General features: G+C 41.6%; 1 protein-coding gene across 1 annotated transcript in view; it reads left to right on the top strand.

Moving 5' to 3' along the window:
* The window catches only part of Nup44A (nuclear pore complex protein Nup44A), a 103,881-nt gene that overhangs the window by 62,815 nt on the left and 15,400 nt on the right, over positions 1-25,666 (top strand). Inside the window, exons 4-5 of the mRNA XM_067146492.2 lie at positions 1,123-1,356; positions 19,059-19,216. Of these exons, the coding sequence (XP_067002593.1) occupies positions 1,123-1,356; positions 19,059-19,216 (392 nt within the window). The remainder of the gene's footprint in view (positions 1-1,122; positions 1,357-19,058; positions 19,217-25,666) is intronic.

The raw sequence follows: 25,666 nt of genomic DNA, 5'->3' as shown, positions 1-25,666 counted from the left end.
TCATTGGATGACAACTCCGGCGTCATCCACAACCGGCATTAACTGTCCCTGTATTGACTGACTAAGTCCAACAGGCATGGAACTCTTATCCCCCCCACAAGCTGACATCCGGCAACTGCATGACACAATGCATGCACGTTTGCATGCCTGCATTCAACAGTCAAGTGATTGCACTGGTTATTAATGGACCAGCATGGCAGATATGCAATGGCTTTTCTCGTGCAGATATTAACCTGTAGTCTTGTACTTTTAATCAGTTAAATCTGTTATCGCAACAAATATATTGCCAAAATTTTCATATTCTACCTTCCTTATTTCATGGCGTTTGGATATTTTTTCCTGCCAGTGTATTTAAGAAAAGACTAGGTAAACAACAGATAGGGAATCTGCCACCTGGGCATCCACCTTAAATGCAGATCGTAGGTGTTCGGTAATCAATGAATGAGTACTTTTTACACACGTCGTCTTTTTTCCTCGTCCTGTTAAACCTTGCTGCGTGACTTGAGGTGTGGGGACATTTGCATATACTGATTATTAAGAGAAAAATGAGATGTTATTGTCCAGCAGGAATTTCGACAGATAGTCACAATTTGCCTTGCTAATGCTTTCGACATTCAGTTGTAGGAGTCTAATAGATGGACCAATATTTCTTGTTAATGAGTTCTGAGAAGAATTGTTTCTATTATTTCGTCGATATGTCATTGCCAGGAGATCCTGTGAATAGTGTGACTGCCTATTTTTGCTGTTGCTCAGTTAGCACCTCCCAGGAGGCACGTGTAGGGCAAGATTTGAGCATATCACAGTGATGAAGATGACTTCCCACTGGTAACCACAGATGCTGTACGCTGGATTGAAAAACTAGATATTCAATTGTGAAACACAAATTACTTTGTTTCTCATCTGTAAATATATATGTGTATAGACCAGCATGGCAGATATGCAATGGCTTTTCTCGTGTGGATATAAACCTGTATATATATACATTACTGATATTGTCTGTATAAGCCATATGCTAAATAAGAGAAAAATATTTCTTTCTTGTATTGGTTAGTGGAGTATATATATACACACCATGTCCATTTTCTATTGTTACACTAATGATTATTTCTTATGTTGTTGTAGGTTGCATCCTCCCATGCTTGCTATTGGTAGTGATGATAATAATACTTCTGCTGGAGGCAAAGTTTTTATTTATGAATATAGTGAAAACACTCGTCGGTGGACAAAGACGGAAACTTTATCTAGTGTACAAGATGCTGTCCATGACTTGTCATTTGCACCCAATCTTGGTAGAAGTTATCATCTGTTAGCCATAGCAACCAAGGATGTTCGTATCGTCACATTGAAACCATTACTGTAAGTTGGGATGAGTAAAGCTTTTTGAGATTTTTATGTTTTATAACTATGTATAGTTAGTGACAGTTACACAACTTGTGCTTTATATATAAAGTGTACTACTACCTGGCATGGACAGTTCAGGAAAAATCTAAGAGCCAGCAAAATATTTTATGAGCCAGGCATAAAAAAAATAAAATTCACTTGTTTACCTCCCATTATTAATCTCATCACCTTAAGCCATCATCACTGCTTCCTTCTTATCCGCTCCTCCTAATGTGTCTGTATACCTTTGTTTGAAAATGCCAGCCAGTGCTCTGCCGATATTATTGATTCAAAATCTTGTAGGCTTGGGTCATTCATATTGATCATCACTAGGTGACGTTCAAAATCTTGAACAATTTTTACTATACAGAACACTTTTAACGTTAAGAATTTCATATTTAGGTTCCGTATTGAAACAAGATTTACATCAAAGAAAGGACAATAAGTTCCACCTTTTCAATACTATATATTGTGTGAAAGTTTTACATTACAGTTAAAACATCACAACTTTTGTACATTCGGTACCGGTTTCGACAGATTCCCTGTCATCATCAGCCGAGAATAATTAAACAAAGACAAGTATAGATCATAATTCTTATGGTGTGATTACAATGGTGGATTAAAAATATACACTATATGATTAAAATAGTATATATATATATATATATATATATATATATACACACAAATTAAAGGTAAGTAAAATGGGAATGGTCATTATTCTATGAGTGTACACCTTAATATTTCTAATTAAAAGGTTAATTTGTTAAAAGAAATTTTGTTCTTGTAATATATAATTAGGGCCTATAGTGAAATTTGATTGTAGTCCGACTCGTTGGCTGAATGGTCAGCGTACTGGCCTTCGGTTCAGAGGGTCCCGGGTTCGATTCCCGGCCGGGTCGGGGATTTTAATCGCTTCTGATTAATTCTTCTGGCTCGGGGACTGGGTGTATATGTCCGTCCCAACACTCTCCTCATCATATTCAGACAACACACTACACTACCAACCACCACAGAAACACGCAATAGTGCTTACATCCCTCCATAGAGGGTTGGCGTCAGGAAGGGCATCCGGCCGTAAAAACAGGGCCAAATCCACATGTGCGACGCAGTTCGCACCCGCGACCCCACAAGTGTGGGAAAAGCGGCAGGAAAAGAAAGAAGAAAGAAAGAAAGTGAAATTTGATTGTAGGCTTAAATCTGTAATATTTTAACTTTTTGACCAGTCAATTCATTGAAGTTATGTAGCCATGTTGGACACATTAAAAAGGTAAACAAACATTTAGTTGAATGGTGTTCCACATAAAATATGTACAATAAAATTCGATTGGAGCTTCAACTTGGACTTAAGAATGGAAGAATTATATTAATGTTCAATGCAAGCAGAAAATTAACTCATCTAACTCATCTATTTCTGCTTGCAAGAATTATATTAATGTTCAATGCAAGCAGAAATAGATGAGTTAGATGAGTTAATTTTCTGCTTGCATTGAACATTAATATAATTCTTCCATTCTTAAGTCCAAGTTGAAGCTCCAATTGAATTTTATTGTACATATTTTATGTGGAACACCATTCGACTAAATGTTTGTTTACCTTTTTAATGTGTCGAACATGGCTACATAACTTCAATGAATTGACTGGTCAAAAAGTTAAAATATTACAGATTTAAGCCTATTCTCAAATTTCACTATAGGCCCAAATTATATATTACAAGAACAAAATTTCTTTTAACAAATTAACCTTTTAATTAGAAATATTAAGGTGTACACCTCATAGAATAATGACCATTCCCATTTTACTTACCTTTAATTTGTGTATATATATATATATAAAAAAACCCATGGCACTACAGCCCTTGAAGGGCCTTGGCCTACCGAGCGACCGCTGCTCAGCCCGAAGGCCTGCAGATTACGAGGCGTCGTGTGGTCAGCACGACGAATCCTCTCGGCCGTTATTCTTGGCTTTCTAGACCGGGGCCGCCATCTCACCGTCAGATAGCTCCTCAATTCTAATCACGCAGGCTGAGTGGACCTCGAACCAGCCCTCAGGTCCAGGTAAAAATCCCTGACCTGGCCGGGAATCGAACCCGGGGCCTCCGGGTAAGAGGCAGGCACGCTACCCCTACACCACGGGGCCGGCTATATATATATATATACTATTTTAATCATATAATGTATATTTTTAATCCACCATTGTAATCACACCATAAGAATCATGATCTATACTTGTCTTTGTTTAATTATTCTCGGCTGATGATGACAGGGAATCTGTCGAAACCGGTACCGAATGTTCAAAAGTTGTGATGTTTTAACTGTAATGTAAAACTTTCACACAATATATAGTATTGAAAAGGTGGAACTTATTGTCCTATCTTTGATGTATACAGAACACAACAGAGAAATTCTGGCACCAAGATTGACTGCTTAGCTTCTTGATATAACGGTTTTCTTAACATATTACTAATATAAGTTTAATCAGTAGTAGAAAATAGACTTACCTGGAAAGTGTCATGTTCCATTGCTGAAAGAACAATAGATTCTATCGCATCACTTTTGTTTTTCGTATATATTTTATTTTAATTACTTTTTGTGAATAGGTGATTATTATGAGCAAGTGCATAAACATTTTATGTTAAAATTTTTGTGTTCAGTGCCTTAATGAATGTGGAAATATTTTTTGAATGTCCTCATCTCTCAGCTGTGAATTCTGGGCTGTGTCGTGCAGTCCTTGGTGTTGCGCTAGGTGGTTGGTCTCGCTGGTAACTTTCTGCTTGTTATGCACTGGTGATGTCTCTGGTTTTCAGTGGAGATTTACTTATAGTCTGTTTTTTTGTTTTTATTTGTACTTGAAATTGTTTATGAGAAATGTGGAATGTCTTATTTTGCATTAGTGAAAATAAAATCTAAAGTTTAAAATGAGTGTAAAATATTGTACGTTATCAATATGTTGGCTCATTTTAGTAGAGTGAATGGCGGGAAATTTTTCAGCTGTGTGTATTTGTATTTAATTAATTGCTATTATTTTCACTGTGTTAATGTCTGTGATACGATGGGAGTTGTCTTACATGGAGAGGTGCCAACTATTATGGATTGTTCGTAATTATTGCAGATTTCACCTCACGATTACTGCATTGCGTTTAAAGGGGAAATTATTACAGACAAGCAACCTTATCGCGACAAAGGGAAAAAGCTAATTTTTTTTTCTAGTTGCACCGACACTGATAGGTCTCATGGCGACGATGGGACAGGAAAGGCCTAGGAATGGGAAGAAGCAGCCGTGGCCTTAATTAAGGTACAGCCCCATCATTTGCTGGGTGTGAAAAATGGGAAACCACGGAAAACCATCTTCAGGGCTGCCGACAGTGGGGTTCGAACCCACTATCTTCCAGCTGCGAGCTCACAGCTGCGCGCTCCTAATGGAAAAAGAGAAGAAAAGAATATTCAATCCCTTCGAGCATTACTGTTCAACCCACCTTGTTTCAATGTGTATAAGTTGATAGCTATGCGTTATTTGATCGTCACGTCCTTTTGCTTCCTGTGAGCAAGCATTGTGAAATTCATTGCGAATGAAGGAGCTCAACTCTGCGCTTATCCATTGTATACTCTTTACTCTTCTCCATTGCGAGTCTTCGGTGTGTGTGGTGTTTCTTTGTACCTGTGTATGTGTGTATTTATTTTTTGCTTTAGTGTGTTACAGTTCTAATTACTGTATTATAGTCGTAGATTCTAAAAGAAGTGATTGGTTTTGTGGAATGAAGTGAAGCAATTGTCATATTAGATCTACTTCTAAGGTGACAGCGGTGCCAGTGTTACAAAAATATTGAGGCGGTTACACAAATGAATGGCCACACCTAATTGCTTCACGTGTTAGTGGAACTACGCGTTCTGCAGTGTGTGCTCGTGTGATTTTTCTGTGGCTTATGGTGGATGAAGTGATTGAAGAAGTCATGTCGAATCCAAGAATCATAGCACATACGGTGAATCAAAATGGCGAAACACGTCTATTTTACCATTCTTTCTAAAAAGTAATAAAACTGCAGTGACAAATGTATAGTTGCTGTTCACATCATTTCTTTAGGAGCATAATAGTCCATTGTGTGTTTTGGATTGCACAGGATACTTATTTAGAGCCATGTTCCAGACTCTAAGATATCACAGAAATATGGTTGTGCAAGAACTTAAACCTATGCTTTAGTTCAGTACACAGCATTTGAGAAAAAAAATAAAAATAAAAAAAGGAAATATTTGAGATTTGTAGAAAAAATCTTTTTCTTTAGCTACTGATGGTAGTACAGATTCAAATGCAGTTAAACTTTATGCTATAGTTGTTTCCTTTTTTAATACTCAAATAGACCAAATAAGCCAAGTGGTAGGCGGCGGTAAATAATCTTACTTCCTAAGGGTGCCAACGGCTTCGGGCGGATGAGCTTCTTTAGGTAGGGCGATGGCGCCTTCAGAGGAGGAAATGCCACTGGAAGCCATCGCACCATGTCTCATGAAACTTCTTTTAAAGAATCAAAATAGAGGTCCATGGGACTCTGCTGACTGCCAGTATCAACAGTAGGACTGGTGGCGGATGAACTCGATAGTAGAGTCAACTGCAGCATCCAGGTCTCAGTCAGCGAGATTTATCTATCTTGGCATCGGGTGGCAGCTGGCTGTAAAACATTTTGCCAAACCATGCTGACCATAAGAGTACGACATATTTGTAGAAAGATAATTGATAGGTCACCTCCCGCAAAAGTGAGGCTACAGATAGGTCGCCTCCCTGCAAAAGTGAGGCAAAAGCTAGGATACCTGCCCCCAAGCAGAAAGCAGGAAATATATTGCCAAAATTGAGAATGAGCATGTGGAACTTTGGCACACTCACCGGAAAAACCTCTGAACTTGCAGACATCCTAGAAAGGCACTGATGGACGTCGGAGCTGTGCAGGAGACAAAATGGAGAGGAGGAAAAGCCAGAAACATCAGTCATGGCTGTAAGCTCTTCTACAATGGTGGTACCATTGTAAGAAATGGTGTAGGAATCATCCTTGCCAATCATCTTATCAGAAGGCTGATTTCAGTCACACGGGTCAGCAACCATCTAATGGCAGTAAAACTAGCCATAGATGATACCGTCTGCCTGAATGTGATCTCCGCATATGCGCCTCAGGCTGGCTGTGATGGAATCAGGAAACAAATATTCTGGGAGAACAACGATCATCTAGTGCAGCAGATGCCACATGAAGAGAACAAGATTGTGTTGGGTGACCTTAATGGTCATATTGGAAGGACTGGCGAGGATTATTCCAAATGTCATGGAGGCTTTGGTTACGGAATGAGGAATGACCAGGATGTCGAGATCCTCCAGCTTGCCTCAGCGTGCAATCTAGCTGTAGTCAACACATACCTTCAGAAAAAGGAATAGCGCCTTATCACATACAAGGTGAAGACTTCATCAATGGTACAAGACTGAGTGGAAGAAAAAGTCATATGTACGCATATCGACTACATTCTCTGCAAACATGATCGGCTGAGACAGTTTTTTGACTGCAAGATCATACCAGGAGAGCCTCTGACATCTCTACATAGGCTTTTGATCGGAGAGCTATTGCTACGATGTCCGTTCAACAGCAGAGTCAGACCAAGTACGAAGATTACTGCACGTGGTTCAAACTGTGAGATAAAGAAACAGCACAACCACTCATTGATGATATCGGGCCATATATTGTCCAGGACATGCAGGAGAACAATGACACCCCAGATCAAATGTGGACGAGATTCCAGAAGTACTGTACCAGCAGGGCAAGACATCACCTTGGAGTTTCTAATGGCAGACTGAAAATAGACAAGGAAACCTGGTGGTGGAAATATAACATCCAGGAGGCACTGAAGAAGAAAAAGACTGCATTTAAAGCATGGTGGAAAGGGAAAGACAACCAGAATGGACAAGACCTAAAGGAAGAGTATAAAATCATAAAAAATCAGGCCAAAAGAGTTGTAGCAATAGCTAAGTGAAGCGCAGCAAGGCCTCTATGATGACTTGGAGACACCAGAGGGTGTGCAGCGGATCCACAAGGTCGCTGCTTAGCGCGAAAGACAATCCAGGGATATTGTCGCCACCAAATATATCCATGATGATTGGGGAAAATTACTGACTAATGATAAAGCCATTAACAACCGCTGGAAGAAGTGTTTGTAAGGGTTACTAAATGAGGAGTTTCCACGAGACAGCAGTTTCGCAGTGTCCAGTTGGGGGGGGCCTATGGCTGAAGGATTTTTTTTTTTTTTTTTTTTTTGCTTTACATCGCACCGACACAGATAGGTCTTATGGCGACGATGGGACGGGAAAGGCCTAGGAATGGGAAGGAAGCGGCCGTGGCCTTAAGGTACAACCCCAGCATTTGCCTGGTGTGAAAATGGGAAACCACGGAAGACCATCTTCAGGGCTGCCGACAGTGGGATTCGAACCTACTATCTCCTGGATGCGAGCTCACAGCTGCGCGCTCCTAACCGCATGGCCAACTCGCCCGGTGTGCCTGAAGTCACTCCTTCTAATATATTGCAGCTGTGTCAAAGAAGAAGAACAGCAAAGCCGTTGGCCCTGATGATATTCCAGCTAAACTGTGAAAAGTCCTAGGTGCCAAAGGAAATGTGTGGTTGACGAAATTGTTCAACAAAATCCTCGCTGGATTGACAAACACTGCGAGCTACGTAAAAACCTCCATATGGTATTCATCGATTTGGTGTTCTTAGTGATATAGTCTGGGCATCACTACAACATCAAAAAGTTCCTGAGGTGTATGAGGAGATGATCCAGGATATGTATCTACGCCCATCTACTATGGTAAAAAGCACTGCAGGTGTTTCAGATAGTTTCCGTGTTGATGTACATCAGGGGTCGTCACTGAGCCCGGTACTGTTCAACATTGTCATCAACTACCTGACGGAGCAGCTGATGACAGACCTGCCGTGGACCATACTTTATGCAGACGATATTGTTTTGGTTGGAGTATGTCAGGAGGTTGAGGCAGTCTTGGAACAATGTTGAGTGGTACTAGAGGCAAATGGATTAAGAATAAATCGCAAGAAGACAGAGTACATGTTCTTTAACCTTGCGTAGCGAGGGCAAGCGGGCCCAGACAACACTGTCTTCCGTGCTGGAGAACCACTGATGATGACCGACAAGTTCAAATATCTTGGATTAGTCATCACAACTGATGGTAATATCGATGCAGACGTCAAGCACCACATCAGTGTTGATTGGATGAAATGGCAGTCTCTTACTGGTGTGATAAGCAGATACCAGTGAAATTAAAGGGCAAAGTATACAAAACCACAGTCCGGCCTGCCCTCATGTTCGGCTCCGAATGTTGGGCAAAACAGAAAAAGTTTGACCAGCGAATGCGTGTTATGGAGGTGCAGATGTTGCGATGGTCGGCTGGAGTCACTTTGCGTGACAAAGTGCGCAATGAACACTTGCGAGGATTCTTTAAAGTTGTGCCCATCCACGACAAGATGGAGGAGGAACAGCTCCGCTGGTATGGTCATGTCAGAAGAAGAAATGAACACCATTTAGTACGGAAAGCTCTTGCTATCGAAGAGAGGAAGAGAGCGTTCTAAGGCAACATGTAAACAAACTGCTGAGGCTGCTTCAACGAAAAGTGAAGTCCCATTAGACCTGGTTCAAGAACATCGGACATACTCTCTCTGAGTCAGACGAGCCGACCCTGAGTGAGCTTGAGAGTGCCCATTTTATGGGAACATATATGGCCAGTAAAGAAGAAAGCTAATTATCAACTCTTCTGTTGTTATTGTTAGAGAGCACTGACAACACAGGTGAGGGGAATTTTCTGTTATTAATAGTGCGTTGTCTTCTCTAGCCATTCCATGGGAAAATTGCATTTCTTTTTCTTCTAACTATGCATACACAGTGATAGGGACAAAGAAAGTTGTTGCCAAATTTGTGATGCACAGGCATTCTTCTGTTTATATTTTGGTTTGTTCGTGTCATCTTATACACATCTGTGTACAGAAAGCAGCAGTGCAATTACCTGTGATAGTACTGAGAGGAAAAACACATTGAAAGTATACCAGGCTATTTGTGGCACAGAGGTTCGCAAAATTTTGAAACTTGTCAGTACCCATTGGCTCTTGCTTCTTCACTCTATTGAGTTCTTGAGCAGTGGCAGGCTTTGACACTCATATTTTATAGTGAGCCCTACCATAAAAATGAAAGCAACAAGCAGTTTGAAACTGTAAAATCTTTCTTGTAGGACCCACATACAAAAATATTTTGCTATTTTCTTCATTGAATTTATTTCTGCAACAACATACTCCAGCCATACATCTTCATAGAAGACAACTTAATGGTCTTCTAACTGACCTATTAGTCAGATTTGTTCAGCCATGTTTTATTCAGTCAGAATCTACCTTCCTTTTGAGTATGGAATTCAAGTAAAGGAAGGGTACCAGAGAGACACTGATGACTTGGTAATTGGAGCAAAAGCCAGAGCATACTTGAAAGAGAATGACTGTGATGAACAGATATTTTATAATTCTGTAAGAGAATTTGATATGATGGCTTGCACTTACATTATCAGAAAATTTCCTCTTGATGATGAATTTCTTAAGCATGCCAAAGTTGTAGACACCTCCCTTATGCCCATTGCTCACGGTCAAATTTTTCACCAAATTTATTGAACAACTCCTTGTACAATACGGAGTGATTGGTGCTCACGTTCAAATTTTACCGAACACATGATTTGGTAACATGTTTTGTCAAATAGAGCAAGTCCTATTTTCCTCAAATTATTTCATACAACAGCCAATCAGAGCAGCATATACGGTGAAGGTCTGTTTTGTAGTGGCGGGTCGGTGAAACTCAAGTTATAAACAAACATGTCCAGCTGGACGAAAGAAGCAGTTGAAATTTTTATTCAAGAGCATAGGAAACATGCGTGTTTATATACAGTTAAGTCTCCAATGTATCATAACAGGAATACTAGGAGAGATGCGGAGGAAAAAATTGCGCGGGCACTGTGTGAAGTCTTGCCAAACATGGATTCTTCAGAGGTAAAGTCCAAGATAAGTGGCCTACGAACACAGTTCAACAACGAAAGGTTAGTGGAGTATTCATCCTTCACTTTATTATTGTTCACGGTCTGGAAGATGATTGTTCCTTTATTGTAGTTAGTACTCGGCCTGTGATAAATTATTCAATGATTTATGCTCTATCTCAAGTTCAATCTAGCCCTTCATAGATAGGCCTATGTTCTTTAAGCAGTAGTAACTAGGTACTGTATGTGTTTTAATGGTTTAACATTATGGTTTCAGAAATAAGGTTAACAAACTGAAAAGTGGAATGAGCTCTGGGGATGTATACAGGCCATCATTTGTGTGGTACTACAGACTGATGTTTCTTGCTGACCACATCATGCCAAGAAGTAGCAAATCTAATCTTGACATGTCACAGCTCAGTGAAGATGGATTTGCTGAGTCTACAGTCATGGTAAGTGCACTGAATAAGAAGTATATTAATTATTTTATGAAATAAATAACTTGCATTCTAATGATCATCATAATAAAATATTCTATACCAGTGAAGCAGCAGCATATTTTAAGAAGTAAGTTAGAATAGTATGTAAATAAAGAAGCCTTTCTGAAATACTGTTTTTTTAACAGAACAAAATCACTGATGCTTAGTTCTAAGGTTGCTATGGTATAAGTTGTTCATTAAAATAACATGAGAAGTTTTAGTGCAGGCAACACTTGTAACAGTTTCGTGTGAGAAGAAAGATAGTGGGATTTTAATTTTAGTGCTTCTTATTCATACTGGTCTCTACTTTTGCTAGTGATGCTAATGAGTTGAAGTAAAGCCATTATGTAATTGTAGGAATCATTTGGTTACTGAGTTCAAATACCTGCATTACTGAGTTGTATGTCATTTAGGTCTATTCAGATTATGAAATAATACTTTATTATATTTACATATATTATCAGACTAATTAACAAAAGTAAAACAAAACAGGAAATAGTGAAATCAAAAAAGTGTGTGTTCTGCCTTGAAAATCTGTAGCTATTCACACAGTGTTCTTGCCACGTCACTTGTCCTACTCCACTGAAATAATCTTTAAAATTTTTTCTTATGTTCAGAGCTGCTCTGTTTCCACTCTGCCTCCCAATTCCTTCCATTGACTGACTGTTTTTCCATGCTGCAGCCTTTCTTCATTTATGTTCTCCTGATCTGTGCTGTTTGGAGACATGTAAACTTCTTTGTTCTCTTCCACAAGGAAGTTATGCAAAGCACAGGTGGCTTGAACAATAGCTTCAACTTTGTTCACTGTATTTTACTTAAAAGAACTCTAAATATATTAGCCATAATACCAAAGACATTTTTCACAATACACCTTGCCCTACTCAACCTGTAATTGAAAATCTTTTGCTCCGTTGTCAATCCTCTGTTTAGAAAGGGTTTCATGATGTTCGTGGATAGTGGAAAAGCATCATCAGCCACAAAAACAAAGGGAAACTCCTTGTCACATCCAGGCAGCTGATAAGAAGGAGGTATGTTCAGCATTCCGTCACACATTGCTGATGGTGGTGGTGGTGAGTATTGTAAGAGGAAGTTCAACCAGGCAACCATCCTCTAATCACACATTGCTGAAAGTAAATCACTTTTCTGAAAAATGCCCCCATTACTCACACGACCATTAGTTCCAATGTCCACATAAATGAATTTATAGGTTGCATCAACCACTGCTAGTAAAATAATGTTCTTTGTGCCCTTGTAATTATAATAGTGTGTTCCACTTGATTGTGGAGTTGCAAACTGAATATCTTACCCATCAGTTCCTCCTATGCAGTTTGGGAAGTTCTACTTCTCTTCAAATTCTTGAGCAATATTTAACCATTTTTCATTTCTGTCTGGAATCTGATATGAAATTTAATCTTATAGGATTTTGAAGGAGGCTCCATGATGACGATGGATGATATAGCATTAGATGATGACAGGGTACTGGTAGACCTAGCTCAGGAGTCTGACACAATCACACCTGCTTGCAGCACAAAGAGATTGATGAACCATCCTCCACAGAAAGAAGGTACGGAACATTATATACCCAGTAAAATGGAGTTACTGCACTTAATTTAAAATAATATTCTGAGGAAAGCATGGTTTCATTAATGATATTTTTACAATATGAGGGATTTTCCACTTTTCAGGTACATGTCAGAAAAAGAAAAAAAGGCTTCATTTGAGGACCAAGTGCTGGCAAGTGCTAGTCAGGTATTAGCATCCATGTCAGCTTCAGCTATAGATCAGAGGAAGCATTTGCAAACTACATTGCTTGTGAACTCCGTCAAATAAAAAACAAAGGACTGAACATTTTTACAAAACAAAAAAATACAGAACCTACTTAGAGGCTCTACTTGAAGATGTGGAGTAAAATATATGTCATAAAATAAAATAATTGCCTTATGTAGTGATATTTTAATTAATAAATATACAGTCCCCTTTAATGCATTGTGTATCTCCCTACATGTTTCAGGGATTATACGAGCCAGGGTACCAGAAGGTATTCTTATAGCATACATGAGATTTGTATATGATTCACCAGTGGCAAAAAATCGCAGTGTTACCTGCAGTCTCATTGCAACTGGAATAGCTTGCCTCATATATGTATCATTTCTTGCTATTCTAGGTCCAACTAACTGGAGTAATTTTTCAAAGTTCACTTCACTCATCGTAAGAAGTTTCTGTACGATTTAGTGTCCTCTAACCTCAATTCATTCTGGACTAAAGACAACAATCCCCTTTCACCATCCCTTCTAGCTACCCAAGGTCCGGTCCACCATCTTCTAGCTCTCTTCCTACTGTTTTTTTCTTTTAATAACTGCACATGCAACTATTGCAACTTTAAAGCTGCAATTTATTTTCTATGTACTGATGGCATTTGTGATTTATTCACTGACAATAGAACCTACTCATCTGACAGCCAAAAAGTAAAACAATCAGTTTCAGTAATTGAGACGTATTCCCACAGAGGTCAGGCCAAACAAATTTAATTCTGAGTTTTGGCCAACAGATGGCAGAGGGGTCATTGGTACGAGTTTGAAGCAATATTTTACTGTGTACAACACAACATACTTTATAAAAGATTTTAGGAAATTTTTGTCAAATCTTTGTTGAATAATTTTACCGTGAGCAAGAGGCTTTAGAATGAAGGTTTCCTCAAATATTTTACACACTGGGTGAGTTGGAATGCGGTTAGGGGCACGCAGCTGTGAACTTGCATCCATGAGATAGTGGGTTCGAACCCTACTGTCGGCAGCCCTGAAGACGGTTTTCCATGATTTCCCATTTTCACACCAGGCAAATGCTGGGGCTGTACCTTAATTAAGGCCACGTCCGTTTCCTTCCCATTCCTAGGCCTTTCCTATCCCGTTTTCGCCATAAGACCTACTTGTGTTGGTGCGACATAAAGCAAATTGAAAAAAAGAAAAGATAATATGAAGATTCCTCCTCCCCTCTGAACCATGTGACCTTGGCACAGTGGGGAGGCTTGCGCATCCCAATGAAGCAGATAGCTGAGCTGCAGGTGCAAGCAATCAAATGGGTATCTGTTGAGAGACCAGACTAACAGATGAAATATAAAACTTTAAGAAATGTTGTATTTGCAGTATTAACCCCTCAAGCCGGCAATTCAAAAGCTTTTTAGGTCCTGTGTATGTATCCCGTGTAGAATTATCAACAAAATGTAAATATTGCAAGATGAGTCAAACCTGCCCCTTGCCATTGTTTGAGGGAATGTAGGGATTTCTAAAAACCCATCCCTGATGAAATAGCTCTTCACGGTGGGTTCCTGTCTCCATGAACATTACAAGCCCCAAGAACACATCAGTTTCTTCCCCTGCCACTGGCTTCCACTTCCGGGCGCGCGACCTTGGTTTCAAGGGCGCACCAAATATACACTCTGCCGTATACCTATTTGTTTTAATACCAGTATAGTTGGTCCGTTATTGGACATTATAAATTTTCCAGCTAACTCATTCCTGGTTGCCAGCATTTCTCCCCAGTGTGCTAAGTTGGGTTCATCAGTTGGTAAATACTCATTTGGGACAACTATTTCAGGTTCCCTATGAGAATCAACATCTATACCTATTTGTTTCTCGAACAATTAGGTCAATCACTTTGTCGTCAAAAATAGCAAACTAGCAACAACAACAACAAAAAAGAAACCATCTAAAATAGACACGAAATGCTTTCTTGAACCTCTGGCACACCTTTGAAGGGGATCTTTTATGTGCTCGTGACAACATCTACCGCATGCCACAACCATTGAATAGCGGACAAAGTTATTATGGCTCAGGCTATTTTTTTTTTCAGCTTCCCGATACATCACTTTCACTAGTCATCTATCAAACCAATAATCTCTGCGCTCGTAAGAGAATGAGATGGCCCAGCCATTCCTCTGCGACTGAGTAGCCGCTAGCCTGCAAAGCAAAAAATATCTGCGCATAGTTTGCTTTCGGTGCTTCCCATTCATAAGTGGCAAGAATTTTCAATTTAGATATACTTCACAAAATATTTTTGAGATGACAGGAAAGGACATGATATCCTTTAAAGCAAATACCTTGAAACTAAATAGAGCCCATCTCTTGTTCTGTACCTTATCGATATGATTCAAAAGCAACAGATATCGATCAGTTTCATAGTAATTCTAATTTTGAAACAGAGATGGCATGACAGTACGTAACTTCTCGATTCATGAGGTGAAAACAAATCCCGCGAAGCAGCAGTGTTACATGAGTAATAGGCATTCTAACTTCTGCCTGCTCCGGCCGTTTGTGGTATGTCAAACCGGCTGAATGAGTAGAGTCCCGCGGACATAATATGTTCCTCAAACCGGTCTGAATAGTTAAGTGTACCTCACAATAACGAAGCCTCCGCATAATTCGCCAATCAATCTACTCGGTAATAATAATCTCATGTGGCTATTTCTAGCCGAGTGCAGCCCTTGTAAGGCAGACCCTCCGATGAGGGTTGGCGGCATCTGCCATGTGTAGGTAACTGCGTGTTATTGTGGTGGAGGATAGTGTTATGTGTGGTGTGTGAGTTGCAGGGATGTTGGGGGACAGCACAAACATCCAGTCCCCGGGCCATTGGAATTAACCAGTGAAGGTTAAAATCCCCACCCAGCCGGGAATCAAACCCGGAACCCTCTGAACCGAAGGCCAGTACACTGACCATTCAGCCAACGAGTCGGACAATCTACTCAGTATGGAAGGACCATTGACTGTCAACAATCTCCAAGCGGTTCTAGACGCTATCAGGGACCTACACCAACATAACACATAGGTTGACCAACACCTGGATCGCGTCATTGCCACCCTGGCACAGGAAGAAGAGGATAATGATGACCAGTGCAGTGCTCAGGATGGGAAACCCCACCAGCAGCATTGCGGCAAATCGCGGACCCCCATTTAGTACGTGTGGCTCAATGGAGTGCCACAAGATTACGGAAAAGCAATACCACTCCCAGAAGAAGAGAAAGTCATCCACATCTTGGAGGCAGTGAAGGTGCCACACCAATTGCATGCCATCGGCACAAGGCACTGTCCATCTTATTGGCAATATCTCTTTGGCCTTATATGTGTAACGGGCAACGCACCTACTTTTACACTTGGCTCACCCTCCTGTACATCACGCTCACGAAAGGGTGGGCATACATGTTGCAACTGGACTCAGTGGTTTGAGGCAGTCTCCTGCAGCTTGTCCAAACGTGGCAGGGGCCATGGATCTCGTGGGAACTGGGGAGCAGCCTCTACAGCAGTTACCTCAACAGGCGGACCTAGCGATCTCTGCCTCGCTGTGGAGCTCCACGTGTGCTGTCATTCCCAGTCATTTAGGACATCAACCATGGACTTGTGATTTTACTGATGTTTTGCTTGTGATTCTGTTTTTAGTGACCTTTACGGTTTTACTGTTGTTTGTCCCTAAATTATATGCTTGATCCTCATTAGAGGAGAAGTGAGAATTGCTCCTTGTATGTATTGTATGTTTGGACCAGGTAGCATCCTGTATTTTGTATTGAAATAAAGGACAGAGGGGACGACCAGAGACTGATCTAGCTCCCAGATATCTCCTCGTCTGCTCTCTTTAGGCCACCACGACTGTGCCAGTTCTAATGGTATAATGGTACACATGCTGCCAGTTTTGTTATATATGCCGGCAGTCCGTGACCTCCTGGAGCAATCGTTGAGTGGTGCAGAAGGAGGGCAGGCAATAATATACATCTTCATGCAACTAGTTCTTCAGTATTCTTGACTACCATTCGATGCCTGCAAAGTGATCCTACAGTATTCTTGACTACCATTCAATGCCTGCAAAGTGATCCTACAGTATTCTTGACTACCATTCAATGCCTGCAAAGTGATCCTACGTAGCCTGACCTACCCTGTCAAGGAAACTAAACTTCGCCGGATGGGAAAGTGTACTTCCATGGGCACCCCCGAGACTGGCACTCCGGCATGCAGCCTCCCCATCCGGCATAATTCCCTGACCAGTCTACGCAGTGTGGACTGTCAGTAATCTCCAAGCAGTTGTCGACGATATTGGGCACCTACACCATCATAACACACAGGTTGACCAACGCCCGGATCGCATCATCGCCACCCTAACACAGGAAGAAGAGGACGATGATGAGCGTAATGCTCAGGATGGGGAACCCCACAAGAAGCATTGTGGCTGACCTCAGACTCCTGTGCAGTACGTGTGGTGCAACACAGTGCCACAAGACTATGGAAAAACAATACCATTTCCAGAAGAAGAGAAAGTCCTCCACCTCTTGGAGGCAGTGAAGGCGTTAATTCTGGCCACACCAGTTGGACACGATCAGCACAAGGCACTGTCCATTTTATTGGCAGTGTCTCTTTGGCCTCATATGGACAACAGCAACGTGCCTACTTTTACACTTGGATTAACCTCATGTACATCACGCTCATGAAATGGTGAGCGTATGCGTTGTAACTGGACCCAGCAGTGGGAGGCGACCTGTCCCTGTGGGCTGGATTACAGCTTACGATTCCCACCCGGGTATCCACGGTTTCCTGCAGGACGTCCAAACGTGGCAGAGGCCATGGTGAACCATCACTTTGCTTTCGCCGACTGACACCACCTCCCAATTGATATAGATGTTGATTCCCATAGGGAATCTGAAATATTTGTCCTGAATGAGCAAATTTATAATATTACCACCTCCCAAGGCGAACCTCTATTTATAGGGAATCGAGGCTCACATGTACTGTTGCCAGTACTTCGCCAGAGGGCGCATCCGCCGGATTGTCAGCAAAGGCGATGGCTTCTTACGAAAGGGTTAGACCCATCTCAACAACTGTATACAGAGTAAGTACAAATTGCTTGTCTTGTAAGACTGCTCCGCGCCCTCTATACAAGGTATAGCGAGTGACCTACACCAAGATCCACCTGATCCAGAGGTGGGTGAATCCCAAGTGTCCCATGTTGAATATGAAGTGGTGCATGGCCAGGTTTGCTGCTGCCATTTCCACCACAGTTATGTGTGCTGGTCGCTCGAATGCCTGTGCCAGGGCCTGGTGGACTGCGGGCACAACGGCTGCCAACGACCATAGCATCACATCCACTAAGATCTGGATACTGCGTGGAGCTGGCTGCGTCTGCCGGGCTGTAGCGATGAACGGAGGAGTGATTAATCTCCGGACCCAGAAGAATTTGCCTGTTAGTATGTGCTTGGCCAGGAAACAGGGCCATCCCATGACGCACCCAGCCATGAGAAGTAGCCTGCTGGAGCTGATAGGATGTCAGTTGAGGCAGCACGCGCACAATGTGATGGGCGCGTTGGTGGGTTTCATGATGAAGTATGATCTCCTGGGTAGCGAGATCAATCGTGACACCCAGGTAAGTGAGGATTGGTGTCGGCTGCAGGACCAGCTTGGTATAGTTAATGGAGGTGCCGAGAATGGCCAACAAATGGAGATCGATGTCTCGAACAGTGTTAGCGGACAGGTTTGGGACGTGGATGGGCTCTTGGGAAAGAAGTTCTACACTGTGGTGGCCCAGCATTGCATGATGGATGGGGCCAGGCTATGTCCCATTGGCAGACGTGTCCACCGATACTTGTGTCCCTGGTAAAGGGTACCATAAGGGTACCAGGTATGGCGGTCAATAGGGATTTGGAAGAAACCTGACTTAAGGTTGAGTTTACAAGCAAGATGATGGGCTGGAATGGAAGAGTGTGCCTGTGCTGGACCACGGAGGGAGAAATGGGGACAATAAATGTAAGAGTTCCAGGCGTTGAGTTCATAAATGACCCGAGCAGCACCGAATTCTTTTGGGACCAAGGAAACTAGGAAAACTGAAGAGCACTCATCCTTCTGGATGATCTTGTGGATGAGCAGGTCCTGGATCATCTGGTCCAGCATCTCCGATGGCCGATTCCGGTGGAAGATGGTCGGGGCGTCGGGTGGGCACCGAAGATCCACCCCGCGCTGAATGAGGCAGGTGGCTTAGCGGCTGCAGTCAGTGCCAAGGTATGGCACGGAGTGAGGAAGCGGCACTGTGGCAGAGGTGTCAGAGTTCAGATATTTCCTGATTTATGCTAATGCCTGCTTAACGTTATTACTATGATACTTAAAATGTATATTTTATGTTTTCAGTGATGCAATGGGAGCACAGAGTGGACTGAGCAGATTCGATATTCAACTCACAGCCCAGTTTGAAGATCATTACTGCACTGTCTGGCGAGTATGCTGGAATGTTACGGGCACCATCTTGGCCTCGTCTGGTGATGATGGATGTGTACGCTTATGGAAATGTTAGTATTTGCCTTTTTTCTACATAATATTAATGTACATGTGGTATTAAATTGATTGGAGTCAATTAATCAGTGGAAGAGAGTGTTATTGGTTAATTTTGCTTTGAGGAAAGGGGAAATGTACCACATTGTTCATTTCTGTGTTTGAACATAGAACTGTGCTGCATTTTTTAATGTAGAAGGCAAGGAATCTTCTGTTATTGGTCTCGTGGGGTTTCATTGCTTGGTTAATATTTGACTTTTAAAAGGATTCCCAACAGAACAATTGTTTTTAAGTCTTTTTTTTTTTTTTTTTTTTTTTTTTTTTTTTTTTTTATGACTAAAAGTCTATGTTTTCTATTGAAGATGTTTCAATCAGTCACTACTGATGTGCATTCAGGTGGCAGATTCTCTATCTGTTGTTTTCCTAGCCTTTTGTTAAATGATTGCAAAGACATTGGAAATTTATTGAACATCTCTGGGAGCCTCCGTGGCTCAGGCGGCAGTGCGCCGGCCTCTCACCGCTGGATACCGTGGTTCAAATCCCGGTCACTCCATGTGAGATTTATGCTGGACAAAGCTGAGGCGGGACAGGTTTTTATTCGGGTACTCTGGTTTTCCCTGTCATCTCTCGTTCCAGCAACACTCTCTACTATCATTTCATTTCATCTGTCAGTCATTAATCATTGCCCCAGAGGAGTGCGACAGGCCTCGGCAGCCGGCACAATTCCTAGCCTCGCCGCAAGTTGGGGGCTTCATTCCCGGTCATTGACTGGAAAACAGGTTGTAGGTTTTCATTGAACATCTCTCTTGGTAAGTTATTCCAATCCCTAACTCCCCTTCTAATAAACAAATATTTGCCCCAATTTATCCTCTTGTATTCCAACTTTTCTTCATATTGTGATCTTTCCTACTTTTGAAGACACCACTAAAACTTATTCATCTACTAATGTCATTCCACGCCATCCCTCCACTGACAGCTCGGAACATACTACTTAATACCAGTATAGTTGGTCCGTTATTGGACATTATAAATTTTCTAGCTAACTCATTCCTGGTTGCCGGCGTTTCGCCCCAGTGTGTTAATTTGGGCTCTCTCTCTCCCTCATTCTCCTCAACCTGATGGTTGGTGGGTAGCATGACTGTCCTCGTTCAATGACCTTCTCTCCTGAGCCAGCTGCTTAATTAGTTGATATGGACGTCGCTCTTTAATGCCATCGAGGAACTCTGCTCTTGGTTGCCCTCTTTTAGTCTTTCCTTCCAGTTTCCCTTCAAGCAGTGTGGTGCACCATGATGAATGCCGGAGTAAATGACCACTGTTGCATGCATCATGCGAACATGATAAGCAAGATTAAATGTACACTAGCGTCAGAAAGTTTAGACTCAACCATGAATTTTCACTTACCGAGCTCGATAGCTGCAGTCGCTTAAGTGCAGCCAGTATCCAGTAATCGGGAAGTAGTGGATTCGAACCCCACTGTCGGCAGCCCTGAAGATGGTTTTCCGTGGTTTCCCATTTTCACACCAGGCAAATGCTGGGGCTGTACCTTAATTAAGGCCACGGCCACTTCCTTCCCATTCCTAGGCCTTTCCTATCCCATTGTCGCCATAAGACCTATCTTTGTCGGTGCGACGTAAAGCAAAAAAAAAAAAATTCACTTACCATGAAAGATAGGGGCTATTTGTTGAAAATCTATGTTTTAAAACTAATTAGTTTTATTGCACACTTCACTAGATTTTATTTTACACTGATCATTCACAGGGAGCTAGAAATACAATCACAACATCTTAAACAATCACACTACCTGTTCATCACTGTGTGCATCCTTTGCTTTGATTACTGCTTTACAGATGCGTGGCATTCTAGCTGTTAATTTTTCCAAAGTCTTGGTATTTATACATCCCTAGGTTTCTAACAGACATTGTCACAACCCATCCAAATTGCCTGGCGCCTTTTCTTTCACTTTCCTGTCAAATTCTTCCCACAAAAGTTTAATAGGTAACAAGTCGGGTGTTTGAGGTGGCCAGACCATTAATTCCAATTATCCTTCAGCTTGTTTTCTTTCCAGATACTACTTGCACAAATTAGAGATGTGTTTAGGATCATTGTCCTGCTGTAGAACAAATCCTTCAACAATCAGCTTCATTCCAGATGGCACGGTATTGCGCGAAAGGATACAGTGATATTGTTTCTTTTCCAGCATTCCCTTTACTTTCACCAAATCACCAACCTGATTATATCCCAAACATCCCCACACCATCACATTTTCTCCTCCATGCTTCAGAGACGGAATTATGCAGGATTCCATAACCCTTTTGCAGGACAGCAAAACATTGTCGGTTTTACACGGTTCTCGTTATATGCCGTACTCGCTATAGCGCACTTCTACTGTAGTTGGCCTGTTATTGGACATTATAAATTTTCCAGTTAACTCAACGTTTCGCCCCAGTGTGCTAAGTTGGGCTCATCAGTTGGAAAAATAGCACTCCTACCATGGCTAGTGCATACCGTGGAGGCCACTGCGTAGGCTACTTGGAGACACCGGCAATGCCAATGCACTATGAGAGACCTTGTCTCATTTTCAAAAATTGACGCCTGCCTGATCTTCAGATGATATAGATATTGATTCCCTTGGGGAACCTGAAATATTTGTCTCGAATAATCTCGGTAATGCCGCTTCACCATGTGTTACCCTGATTCAGTAGCTGCAGAACTGAGGTAGTATTTGGAGGCAAAAATAAAACTTTCATATGCTCCAAATGGCAAGGTACATGATTGTGAAAGAAGCAGTTGTCTAAGATGAGAAGAATTCTCCTCTCTTCGGCCTTCATCTGACGTTCCAGGCACAACAACCACTCTTCCAAGATTACTGATGTCATCCATGCCTTGCTGTTGTGCCTATAATCACAAGGCAGATGTTGCACTCCCTTGAAGCACCTTGGCTTCCGAAACTTCCCAATTATGAGAGGCTTCAGTTTATCTGTCCCTGTGGAATGGTGCACAAAAGAGCCGTTGTCCGTTCTTTTGAGTTTTGCCCCCAAAACACTTTTTTCCCTTGAATTCAAAGGTTTTGTTCTGCATTAATTTGTAGAATAATGCAGTCTTGTCATCATCATGATCATCATCATCATCATCATCATCATCATCATCATCATCTGCAGTTTCCAGCTGTTGGCCAGGTCTGCTTGGAACATATCTCTATCTCCTCTTGTCTTCCCCCCACTTCTCCCTAGTCACTCTTGCCCAGTCCTCTCCTCCTCTCTGTACACACTCTTCCACTCCTTTTATCCACCTGTCTCTTGGTCTTCCTCTTGGCTGTTTACCTGTTATCTCCATTTCGTGCATCCTTCTCGGTATCCTTTCCTCTGTCATTTTCATGTGTCCATACCATCTACCTCTATCCTATTCTGTAGTGGCTCTTCTTTTACTATTTCTCGGACCTTCTCATTTCTCATCTTATCCCATCTTGTCGCTTCTATTCTGCTTCTCAGAAATTTCATTTCACTTGCCTGTATTCTATTCACAGTTCTCTGCCTCATTACCCAAGTCTCAGCTGCTTACGTCAGAATAGGTGTTTAGTACACCCTGTATATCACCCTTTTGCTTCTCTGAGGGACATCCTTGCTCCAAACCAGGCTTCTGACACTTTTCAGGAATACTCCTGCTTGTCTTCCACGCTCGATTATTTCCTTATCATTTCTTCCACTTTCCTCTATGATACTTCGTAAGTACTTGAAACTCTCTACTTCCTAAGCTGTTCCTCTCCAAACATTATCCCTCTCGTAGGTCTCTCCTTCTTTCTAGTTGTGATCACTATCTCACTCTTTTGGGCATTAAATTTCATTCCATATTGTTCCACCTCCTCTACCCAAGCTTCTAACTGTTCGTGGATATCCTCTTCCTTTTCTCCCCAAACTAACAGCTCATCTGCAAACCTCATCACTTTCATTTTTCCTTCTCCAATTTTCCTTGCCACTTTTGTCATTATCTCATCCATTGTTACTATGAAAAGCAAAGGTGACAGAGCACTCCCTTGTTTTAACCCACCTTTTTGCTCAAACCAGCCTGTTCTCTCTCCTCCTATTTTCACACAACTGACACTCCAATTGTACATCTCCTTCACTCCTTTACAGTCTGTTCCTTGACACCTTTTTTCTGTAAGGCTTCCCATACCTTGTTTCTACACACACGGTCATAAGCTTTCTCAAGGCCATCACAAGATCCTTACCCCATTCATAATGACGCTCTTGTAGTTGCCTTACTGCAAATATAAGGTCTACTGTGGACTTTCCTGATCTGAAACCATACTGCTCTTCTCTTAACTTTTCTTCCACCCTCTTTCTGATTCTATTCTCCAAAATCTCAAACACCTTTGCACAGTGGCATATCAATGTGACTCCCCTATAGTTCTTAAACTCTTTTCTATTCCCCTTCTTGAAAATGGGTATGATCACAGTGGCATATCAATGTGACTCCCCTATAGTTCTTAAACTCTTTTCTATTCCCCTTCTTGAAAATGGGTATGATCACCCCCTTCTTCCAATCTTCAGGGGTCTTCCTTTCCTTCCATACTACTTTCAACACATGATAAAGCCACTGTTTCCCTACCTCTCCTGCTGCCTTCACCATCTCAATACTCACTTCATCTAACCCTGGGGCTTTCCCTCCTTTCATCTTGTCCAGTGCTAGCTCCACTTCTGCCCATGTTAAGTCTTTTTCTTCTTCCGTATTTCTTACTTCCTCCCTGCTTCTACTTTCCTCCACAGTGCATCCTTCTGGGTTTAGTAAAGCTTCAAAATACTCCTTCCACATTCCTTTGAGTTTTTCCATTTCCTGCACTTCATTTCCATTTTTGTCTGTCATTATAACATCTTCCCTCTTGCCTTTCCTCGTACTCTTGACCATTCCATACAGTACTTTTTTATTTCCTTTGCTATCCTCTTCCATCATGTTTGTCCACTTTTCCATCCATTTTTTCTTCTCCTCTGTTACAACCTTTTTAGCTTCTTGCTTTTTCGTCTTATATTCTTGTCTTGTCGCTGGTGTCCTCTGTTGAAACCACACTGTGAAAGCTTTATTCTTCTCCCTAACTGTAGCTTTGACTCTGTCGTTCCACCATGGGGTCTCGTTGCATCTCTTCCTGGCACTAGTTCTCCCGCAAACTTCCTCTGCAGTTTTTACTAGTGTTCTCTTGAACCTTTTCCATTCCTCCTCTCCTGTTTTTGTATCATCTGTTGGTCGGTTAAATCTTATTTTTTTCCTGAGATTCTTCCTTGGTTTCTTTTTTCTTTGGTTTCCATATTTTGATGCGTCATCTCTAACTTTCCTCTTCATTTCCCAGTTGTAGATCATGTAATCTACAATGGATTTCCTAGACCAGTCACTGCTATACCACGTTATCTTATGGCTTTCCCTCTTTTTGAACCACGAGTTCCCGACCATCATCCCATTTCTTTTGCACAAATCCAGTAGTCTTTCTCCTTCCTTATTCTTATTTCCCCATCCTTCCGCTCCAAGCACGTTCTCATAACCCTTCCTTTCCATGCCTGCATGGGCATTCAAGTCCCCCATTACCACGTTATTTTGTCCATTCAATTGTCTCTCCAATTCTTCCTCAAAGTCATCTTTATCCTGTTGCTTGCATCCTGCTTGTGGAGCATACACTTGTACAATTTCCCAGGTTTTACCTTTGACTGTTATTTTGACTTTTAACAACCTGTCACTTATCCCTTTTACTTTCTCTTTCAACCCATTTCTTACTACCACTCCTACTCCATTTCACTTTCCCTCATCATTTCCTTTTCAGTACAACCAAAAAGCATTCCGCAGCTCTCTCCTACCCTCACCCCTCCACTTAGTCTCTGCCAGCCCTAGTACATCCAGTTTTCTTCTTTCCAGTGTATACAACCTCTTCTACTTTTCCAGTCAATGTTTGTATATTCAGTGTAAAAATTCGTAATCCTGTTCCTTGCCGGGGTCGTCGTCTGTTACATCCATCCAGCTTATCGTTTCTTGTTTCCTTCAAAGCGAGTTAAGAGGCGGCCGGAGCTGGAACGGTCGGCCACCAGCTCAGTAGTTGTTGTAACATGGGTCAAAAGTTTGTAAGAATTTCTATAAGGAAACGGAACAAGGTAAAATTATTTTGTTTTTATAGCGTACGGTAGTCTGTGATACACTTCTCATTAGTGTCAAAACATTTTATAAAGAAATGCAAGTATAGTTATAAAATGGTAGTTAAAATAACGAATCTCCATATGAAATTGAGCTCTGAACCGCGGTTTTCCTAAACTTGTTTTAAGTCAAGATGGTGTTCAAATTAGAATCAAACTATACCGTAGGGAAGTTAATTTTTTTCTCTAAGCGGCTACTTTAACATACTTCAAAATTAGGGATTCTTTATATATTTAATCGTGATTTTAATAAAGCTCTGCCTATAGACTTCCGAGTGTCGGCCGAATTCTAGTGCTGGT

The sequence above is a fragment of the Anabrus simplex genome, chromosome 4 (assembly GCF_040414725.1).
Source record: "Anabrus simplex isolate iqAnaSimp1 chromosome 4, ASM4041472v1, whole genome shotgun sequence".
Taxonomy (NCBI): domain Eukaryota; kingdom Metazoa; phylum Arthropoda; class Insecta; order Orthoptera; family Tettigoniidae; genus Anabrus; species Anabrus simplex.
This window is presented reverse-complemented; position numbering and strand designations above follow the sequence as displayed.